The sequence below is a fragment of the Salvelinus sp. IW2-2015 genome, linkage group LG17, assembly GCF_002910315.2.
Source record: "Salvelinus sp. IW2-2015 linkage group LG17, ASM291031v2, whole genome shotgun sequence".
NCBI classification, from domain to species: domain Eukaryota; kingdom Metazoa; phylum Chordata; class Actinopteri; order Salmoniformes; family Salmonidae; genus Salvelinus; species Salvelinus sp. IW2-2015.
The window spans coordinates 26,945,298-26,955,577 of NC_036857.1; the positions used below are offsets into that span (position 1 = coordinate 26,945,298).

At 44.8% G+C, this 10,280-nt stretch overlaps 1 protein-coding gene across 1 annotated transcript in view; it reads right to left on the reverse strand.

Moving 5' to 3' along the window:
* LOC111976618 (inter-alpha-trypsin inhibitor heavy chain H6) overlaps nucleotides 1-9,656 on the reverse strand; it is a 29,205-nt gene extending 19,549 nt beyond the window's left edge. Inside the window, exon 1 of the mRNA XM_024005591.2 lies at nucleotides 9,200-9,656. Coding sequence (XP_023861359.1) covers nucleotides 9,200-9,322 — 123 coding nt within the window. The 5' untranslated portion in view covers nucleotides 9,323-9,656. The remainder of the gene's footprint in view (nucleotides 1-9,199) is intronic.
* Between the last annotated feature and the right edge of the window lie 624 nt (nucleotides 9,657-10,280).

Genomic DNA, 10,280 nt, shown 5'->3' on the forward strand with positions numbered 1-10,280 from the left:
GCGTAATCTAGTCGTATTTTCGTCGGTCCTAACAAAGCGTTACACATCCTTCAATCTGCCCAGCCAGCTAGCCCAGTCTAGCAAGACGCTCTACCAACTCACCGTCTACCGGAATAGGCAGCCGTAGCACTGATTACACTCAACTACGACTTTGATTAGTGTAGTTGTTAGCAGCTACATATGTTTGTCTTTGCTGTTCTCGTATCCAAGATAATTGTGTAGTTTAGGAGTGTGTAGTTTTAGAGTGCACTTATCTTAATTTACCCGACGGTTAGCTCATAGCCAGATTTTGTGTCCTTACGTTAGGAGGACATCTAGCTAGCTAGCCAAACAGCTAGCCAACGTCTCCGAATAGAACGTTCCGCACTCAACAACCCGGTCCGCATCTCTCGTCTTTTCCTACCTACACTCTCGTTCTCCCACGTAGTATCGCTCCACTATTTTCATTTCATTTCATACAGTACATCATCACCGGTGTTGATTTTTGTTCTTGATCGCTCCAGCTTAGCTACATAACCTAGCTTACATAGCCGTCTTTGGCTATGCCAGAACATAACTTCTGTGTAGGTCTAGAGCGATTCTTCTACTAGGTTAGCTAGCCAGCTATTGTCGTTCTTTTAACGCAACGTAACGTATCAACACTGCTAAGCTAGCCAGCTAGCCCCCGAATAGCAGCACTGTAAGAAACTAGTACAGCTCAACGGACGACTTGACTAGTGTAGTCAACAAACGCAGCCACTGCCAGCTAGCCTACAAAAGGCCAACAACCAGCCACTGCCAAGGCTAGCCTACTTCACAGTACTGTTCATCTAGTCATTTTAGTCTAGATAGATTCTTGCTACGTAAGCTTAACTTTCCTGAACATTCGAGACGCGTGAGTCCACTTTCATTCCAATTCTCCTTTGCATCTAGCGTAGTCTCTTCTGTAGCCTGTCAACTAATGTGTCTTCTATCCCTGTTCTCTCCTCTTGCCACAGACCGATACAAACGCTCCACACCGCGTGCCGCGGCACACGCCCTAATCTGGTGCCCAGCGCGCACGACCCACTGGAGTCCAGGTCTCCGTAGCCTCTGGAACTGCCGATTCCTGCGCCAACAAGCAGGTCATCTCAGCCTATGCTCCCTCCAGTCCCTCGACTTCTTGGGCACTGACGGAAACATGGATCACCACAGATAACACTGCCTTACTCCTACTGCTTCTTGCGCTGCGTCCGCCCACGTGTTCTCGCACACCCGAGAGCTTCTGGTCAGCGGGGGTGTGGCACCGGGAGTCCTTCATTCTCCCAAGTGGTCATTCTCTCTTTCCTCCCTTTACCCATCTGTGTATCAGCCTCCTTTGAATTCCATGCTGTTCACAGTTAACCAAGCCCTTTCAAGCTTAACTGCCTTATCCATTTTATCGCCCTCCAGGTTCCCCTCGGAGAAGTTCATCAATGAGCTGATTGCCTTGATAAGCTCCTTCCTGAGGACGGCTCACCTCTCCACAGCTTCTGGGCGACTGTTAACCTCCCACGTCTACCTTTGACTCATTCCTCTCTGCCTCCTTCTTTCCAACCTCCTCTCCTCTTTTGACCTCACCCTCTCACCTTTCCCCCCTACTCACAAGCAGCAATTACGCTCGACCCTCATCCTTTACTAGATTGCTGTTCTTCCACTAACCTCATCTGCAAACTCCCTCCCAAGTCTCCGCACCACTACCTTGTATCCTTTTCCCTCCTGCGCTCTCACTCCAACACTTCCGCACACTGCCCCTACCTCGGATGTTATCGCGCCGTCCCAACCTTCGCTCTCTCTCCCCCAGCTACTCTCTCCTCTTCCATCCTATCATCTCTTCCCTCGCTCAACCTCTCCAACCTTCTCCTGATTTGCCTCCTCAACCCTCCTCTCCTTCCCTTTCTGCCATCCTTTGACTCTCTATTCCCCTATCCTCCAGGGCCGGCTCGGTCCTCCCCCCCGCGTCCGTGGCTCGACGACTCATTGCGAGCTCACGAACAGGGCTCCGGGCAGCCGAGCGGAAAAATGAGGAAAACTCTTCCTCCCTGCGGAACCTGGCATCCTCACTCCCTCCTCTCTACATTTTTCCTCTTCTGTCTCTGCTGCTAAACCACTTTCTACCACTCTAAATTCCAAGCTCTGCCCCTACACCCTAGGAAGCTCTTGCCACCTTCTCCTCCCTCCGTGAATCCCTCCTCCCCCTCTCCCCCCCCCCCCCCCCCTCCTCCCTCTCTGCAGATGACTTCGTCAACCCATGTTGAAAAAGAAGGTTGCGACATCCGATCCCTCGTTTTGCTAAGTCATAACGGACACCGCTGTTCTGCTCCACACTGCCTACCCTGCTCTCTGACCTCTTTCTCCCCTCTCTCTCCAGATGAAAAATCTCGCATCTTGTGACGGCCGGCCGCCCAACCAACCTGCCCGCTTGACCCTTATCCCCTCCTCTGCTTCTCCAGACCCATTTCCGGAGACCTTCTCCTTACCTCACCTCGCTTCATTCAACTCATCCCTGACCGCTGGTACGTCCCTTCCGTTCTTTCAAAGAGCCGAGAGTGCACCCCTTCTTGAAAAACCTACACTCGAATCCCTCCGAATGTCAACAACTACAGACCAGTATCCTCTTTCTTTCTTTTCTCTCCAAAACTCTGAACTTGCCGTCCTTGCCAGCGTCGCCCGCTATCTCTCTCAGAATGACCCTTCTTGATCCAAACTCAGTCAGGTCTTCAGGGACCGAGTTCAGTCAACTGAGATTGCTCTTCGTCTGTACTCACGGAGGCGTCTAACGCACTGCCCTAAAGCATAAACTCTCTCTCCTCTGCTCTCATCCTTCTAGACCTATCGCTGCTTCGATACGTGAAACAATCAGATCCTCCTCTCCCCACCCTCTCGAGGTTTGGGCATCTCCGGCGCGGCCACGCTTGGATGCTCCTAGCCTCGACAGGTCGCTCCTACCATGGTGCCTGGCGGAGAAGTCTGTCTCCTCACCACGCTGCTCTCACCACTGGTTGTTCCCCCGAGGGCTGCGTCTGGCCCTCTCCTATTCTCGCGTATACACCAAGTCACTTGGCTCTGTTCATAAGCCTCACATGGTCTCTCCTATCATTGCTATGCAGACGACAGCCACAACTAATCTGTCTCCTTTCCCCTTTCTGAGACCCAGGTGGCGAATCGCATCTCTTGCATGTCTGGCAGAAATATCAGTGTGGATGACGGTCATCCACCACCCAAGCTGAAACCTCGCAAGACGGAGCTGCTCTTCCTCCGGGGAAGACTGCGCCGTTCGCGGATGATCTCGCCATCCACGGTTGACAACTCCATTGTGTCCTCCTCCAGACGCTATAAGGAACCTTGGCGTGATCACTGGACCATACACGCCTGTCGTATCTAACCTAGACATCAAGGCGGTGGCCGTTCCTGTAGGTTCAATGCTCTACAACATCCCAGCAGTACGACCCGCCGCACACAGAAAGCGGCGCCAGGTCCTAATCCCAGGCACCTTGTCATCTCCCGTCTGGATTACTGCAAACTCGCTGTTGGCTTGGCTTCCCTTGCCTGTGCCAATTAAACCCCTACAACTCATCCAGAACGCCGCAGCCCGTTCTGGTGTTTCAAACCTTCCCACGTTTCGCTCACGTCACCCCGCTCCTCCGCTTCTCTCCACTGGCTTCCAGTTTGAAGCTTCGCATTCCGCACAAGACCGATGCGTGCTTGCCTACGGAGCTGTGAGGGGAACGGCACCTCAGTTACCTCCACGCTCTTGAATCAGGCCCTACCCCGAAACAAGGGCACTGCGTTCATCCACCTCTGGCCTGCGCGCCTCCCTACCACGAGGAAAACAGTTTCCCGCTCAGCCCAGTCAAACGACTGTTCGCTGCTCTGCCCCCTCATGGTGGCATAACAAACCTCCCTCACGAGCGCCAGGACAGCGGGAGGTCATCACCCTTCACGGAACACCTGAAACCCCACCTCCTTTAAGGAATACCTAGGATAGGAATAACAGTAATCCTTCTCACCCCCCCCCCTTAAACAGATTTAGATGCACTATTGTCAAAGGCCTGTTCCACTGGATTGTCATACATGGTGAATCGCAACCAATTTGTAAGTTCGCTCTGGATAAGAGCGTCTGCTAAATGACTTAAATGTAAATGTAATAAACACCATGGGACCACGGCAGGCTGTCATACCGCTCAGGAAGAGACGCACAGCGTTCTGTCGTCCTAGAGATGAACTACTTTGGTCCAAAACTGCAAATCAATCCTAAAAAACAACAAGCAAAGGACCCTTGTGAAGATGCTGGACCGGAAACAGGTACCAAAAGTATCTAATCCACAGTAACAACGAGGTCCTATATCGACAATAACCTGAAAGGCCCGCCGCAAGGAAGACGCCACTCTCCAAACGCGCATAAAAAGCCAGACATACGGTTTGGCAACCTGCAAAGGGGACAAAGATCTACTTTTTGGAGATATTGTCCTCTGGTTTGATTGAAACAGAAAAAGAACTGTTGGGCCTTAATGACCATAGTTATTTTGAGGAAAAAGGGGGAGGCTTGCAAGCCAAAGAACCACCCTCCAACGTGAAAGCACGTGGGTGCACATCTAGTGTTGTGGGGTGCTTTGCTGGCAGGAGGGACTGGTGCACTTCACAGAAATTGATGGCATCTGGGTAGGGATTATTGGATATATTGAAACCAACATCTCAAGACATCAGCCCAGGAAGTGTCTAACAGCTTGAGCGGTCGCAGAATGCGTCTTTTCCAAGAGGATGGACAACATGACCCCACCGCATACCTTTCCAACCAGATTTGGCAAGAAGCTTTAAGGACACAAAGTCAATGGTTCACTCTTGGGCACTGGCGCCGGTTATGCCATTCACCCAACGACCGCCACTGATACTCTTTCGACTTGAGCGCAGCAGAGCTATAGGGTTTGAGCGCAGCAGAGCTATAGGGTTTGAGCGCAGCAGAGCTATAGGGTTTGAGCGCAGCAGAGCTATAGGGTGTGAGCGCAGCAGAGTTTACGGGGTTTGAGTGTAGCATAGCTATAGGGTTTGAGCGCAGCAGAGCAGAATACAACGTTGTAGTTTGTTATGTACACACCAGGGCCCTGACAGTAAAATATTGCTGGACTCCTGTAGTTTGGAAACATTTAATTAAAACAAGCTGAGGCCTTCTGAACATTGTGCAAAGCTTAAAAGCTTAAAGGTCCAATGCAGCTGTTTTTATCTCAATATCAAATAATTTCTGAGTAACAATTAGGTACCTTACTGTGATCGTTTTAAATTAAAATAGTCAAAAATAAACGAAAATAGCATCTTAGCAAAGAGCAATTTCTCAAGCAAGAATTTTGCTAGGACTACCTGGGAGTGGTCTGAGTGTGGAGGGAAAACTGAAAACTAGCTGTTATTGGCAGAGAGGTTTGGAACTCTCTTTCTTATTGGTTTATTAACTAATTTACCAAAACAGGCTGAAATMTTAGGCGGTCTTTTCAAACAGCTCTTACACAAAGATGGCATCATAATTTTTACAATTTGACAGTATTATTCCAACCTCATAGTGTGGGAATATATATAAAACACAGGTAATTGACGTTGTTGACTGCACTGGGCCTTTAATAGATTGATAACAGCTTTATAGCAGTGATTTAAGACCATACAGTTGCCCTAAAGCCATTGTAGAGGGTTGAAAAGTATTGCGTTAAAGTAGATTTAGGGTATATTGTTCATTCAAAGACTTTCAACCCGCCACACCATTATTATGTAATTTAACCTTCCACCCAATTGTGTGTACCCACATTTGTACTACTGTATTCTGGAAAGATTATGATTTAAAATGTAGTACATTTAGGTCATTATCTAATATAAGACATTGTATTTAAGAGGACAACTTGTCTTGGAAAAGTAAGAAAATACTACTGTAGTTAGTTTATAAAATCCCCTCCTTTTAAATTAATCTCCAGGATCTATGTGTGGGGTTGGGTCAATATTTCTGTGTCAAAATAGGCTGAATCAAAGCTATTCATGAATGAAGGGGGGACTGGAAATAAATGCTGTCACTGTACACAGAGGGATAGTGAGGTGCACAGTGCAGAGTGCACAGGCTCGGTTTCAAATGTTCCTTTTGCTCACAAATCCCTGCTGTGTCAATCCATTATCACATATCCTGGAGATACAACACAAACAAATAACATTAGAGGGCGACTGCACTTCCAGATTTGGCCTCATTTTGAAGATTGCCCATTAAGAAATGCAAGCGGCCATGACTAAAGCCAAAATGAGAGTTATCTTGGGGCTGTGGTTTGATGTGTTTGTGTTATTGTAAGGGCTGTCGCTCTCCTCATCCTCAGACGAGGAGAGGAGAGAAGGATCATCAGACCAAAATGCAGCTTCAGGGAAATAAGCCATCCTTTTATTTACACGACGATGGCAACACGAAACACAAAACACTTTCAAATTTACAAAACAAGAAAACGACGTCGACGAAACCTGAACATAAACTTACATAACTAAACATAAACTCACGGACAGGAAACAGACGACATCAAAATAAACGAACAGCCAAACAGTCCCGTATGGTACATACATTCAACGACACAGGAGACAATCACCCACAAACAAACAGTGAGAACACCCTACCTAAATATGACTCTTAATTAGAGGAGAACGCAAAACACCTGCCTCTAATTAAGAGCCATACCAGGCAACCAAAACCAACATAGAAACAGACAACATAGACTGCCCACCCAAAACACACGCCCTGACCATAAACACATACAAAAACAACATAAAACAGGTCAGGACCGTTACAGTTATGTTCACATATCGTACCCTGGCAGGTACTGTTGTTTGTCCCTCCTGAGTCACCGTAGCAACAACATAGCCACTTCCTCAAAATAGTCACTTCCTTAAAATAGCCAGAATAAAAAAATCTGTAATTCATTTGAATGTTTTTGCCAAGGTGGTTTTAGTCATGCAATTTTACATCTACTGTAGCTAAGGTATTTGGTGCAGTATTTCTCAAGTAAAAAAATGTGCATGAAAAACTAGTCAGTGCACTGCATACAGTTGAGTCGGGAAAGTCTGGCTGCTCTAGCAATCACTGTCACAAAGCCACACCAGCCCCACTCGAGTTAGTTAAGAGCGAGAAAGTGTAGGCTATATAGAAATAATTACTTTAAAATTGAAAAATCATTCAATTAAATAATAAGGATTTGTAAAATCCTAATCAAAGGTGTAGATTTCATCTCACAAAGGGAGAAATTTCAGTGCCCACAAAAACTGCATTTGAATTCAATATTCTTCCTTCTGTTTTCCTCTATGAAGTGCAGGACACGTTAAAAGGGAGTGTGACAAAATGTTTTATTTGGCCCCCATAAGAATATAGTTTGATAGCCTTGTCATAACCCTTCTAAGGATAGCTTTTCCACTTCCTATTTAATCTTGCTCTTGTGACTGACTGGGTTTGAACCCGGATCTCCTGCATGTCACAAGACTATTAGTCTACTTAGCTAAAGCCCATAGGGATGAGTTCAGGAAGCTAACACAAGTCTTCAAGTCTCCAGCAAGGTTACTCATCAAAAAAGCGTGGACCTCGGTTACATTTCACCCCCTTTTGACTCACATTCACTCCTTGAAGGAGTGATCTCCTTGACCCAGAATCGCCCAGAATGCACTGCGCGGCCCATTGACGACACTGTAATGGAAAACTGTAATGTATACGGTAATTGTAGGTATTATCAACAGTAAAAAACTCGTGAAACGTTTTACTGCAGCATACTGTAAATTATGGTAATTGTGGGAAAATTGCTGTATTTCGAATGGTACTGTAATTCGACCCCACAGGTTGTAGTACCATACCGTATCTTGGGAGCGCCAAAAACCTTTTCACCATTAGTGGGTGCATGGCATTGTTGTTTCTGGATCATTAACATATTTTGAGGCGTGCCTTGTAAGAGGCTATATTTGTTGCACCCGTAAGTGAAAGCCTGGACTTGAACCCAAAATCTCTAGTGGCACAGCTAGCACTGTGATGCAGTGCCTTGGATCACTGTGCCACTTGGGAGCCCAGAGGCAGCTAGTCTTAAACCTAAATGGTTCAGCATTTTGCCATGTCCTTTTGGTCTGTTTTTCCTGTAGTTGCTGCCAGTTTGGAATCCTTTGTTAAGGCCTCTAGAAGTGAAAGTGATATAAAACCCTAAATATGAATTAATACTGTAATGTGTAAACACTTTACCTAGCAGCCAACCTGCTTGCACCAATCCCTTGTAATTACAGTTACATACTGTAAAATACAAACTCTACCCTGAATTAATATCATCCATTCAAAACTATGGTAGCATTGACTTTTTATCAGTATAATACAGTCAATTTTACGGTATTGTACTGTATGTCAGTACACAGTACATGCTTTGATACCATATTACAGAATGTATACTGTAATATTAAATATGTATTTTTACTTGCCACCGAGCTGCCTGTAAATTACTGTCAAATTCATGGTAAACCCTTAACAGTGGACCCATGGGTAACGTATAATGGGAGTAAATACGATTCCAATTGAGTTTCCCCATATAAAGTTGTAATCCATACCCAACCCTCCAGTAAATCATAAGGGATTTACAAAATTCCGTTTTGGATGAGACTGACTTTATGATCAAAAGTATGCTATTTGCACTTTGTAGTGAATTTTGACTCTAGGCTATTAATCTTTCTGACTCATACCGATGCCACATAAACCGATTAAAACCAGAGAAGTTGGTTCGAAGCGGCAGTTGACCTTTATTAAAAAGAGAGGAACACCTTTCAATGTTCAGAGGTTCATTCTGAAGCGATTTTTTTTTCTAGATTTTATTTGGTAATTGAAACTTTATTTTTAATTTATGTAAATATAGGCTTTACTGTATAGTGTAGGCTATATCATGTGTTTGTTTCCAATGCATAATTGTATTCACATCTGCCATCCATCCTATAGTAACGTGCAGTCCTGTACGTCTTCTATATAGTTTACCCCTCACTTGAGTGCAACAAATACATATTGCGTGCAAAAATGAATGTAGCCTTGTATGAGGAATACACGTTTCGTTGAACAGGGATCAATAATATGATTTTTTTTTTAAACATGATTTTGTGAGGCTGTCATGAGTATGTTTTATTTTTCCAAGAGTTTCCAATATTACTCGTCCCAATAGGAAGATAAAATCATTCGCACCTGTAAAGGTATTTCTTTTGCTCCTGGGCGTGCTCCGTATTCCTCTGAACATCCCCTCTGCACTGAGATTACGAAGAAAAATAAAATACACAGGATTTTTAAATCCACTTTCCCCATGTTCATTATACGTTTTAGTCTCCCGAGATGAAAAACGTTATGTTGCCAGTGGTCTCAGGTTGCCAGTCAGTGAGAGAGATCCAGTGTAGGTACGCAGGACGAGGTAGGTCAAACTTCACATTTTACAAGTTATTTTTCAAGAGGCAGTCGACTCGTTCGTCCCCCTCCGCTTAATTTTAATAGTTTTGAAACCACGTATATAATAACAGAAAATAAATCGTTTAATTATAATTTATATCTGATAGACAGATAATCAGATGAAACATTAAAAGAATATCAGTGCGCGCAAAAAATGCAGGAGTTGTGTCCCTTTGAGTTCAATAGGGTATCCCTCCTTACATACTGGAAATTTCGCGGACTGTTGCCATCGGTTAGTGAGCAGGATGAGAAATGACGAATTATTGACCAATGAATGTCGACAATTTGAAAGAAAAACATCCAATCTCTCTTTGCTATCGCCCCTTTCTCAATTCCAAAATGGGACCGTATAATATATAGGATATCCCACCCTGACATACAAATGAGACATATTAGAAAAACAACTCTTTACCATTTGACTGAATTATATTCCAACATAGGCTATCCCACTCGTTCTTGAATAGTCAGAATGTAAAAGCTCAATTGTGACCCTATACATTAAAGCTTCAATTATCTGCAAAACAGATCTCTAAAATTGGTTATGCAATTTATTTTAATTTGACTATTTCACCAATCTAGTTCCAGTCATTCAGTTTAATAAGCTCTTTGTCTAACAATTGTGCTATTTTATACGTTTGTCACAAATATACTTATTGTCAACATGTTGACGCAAAAATATGCGATCAGTACAGTGTTGCACATCTAGTCAAGCCAAGGGACTCCTGCAGAAAAGTTTAATTGCAACCAACATTGTGTTTGTTTGGGCACTGTCCATGGTTCTGACACCTAGCTACCACATAAGTATCATCAATAATCACAGAATGTC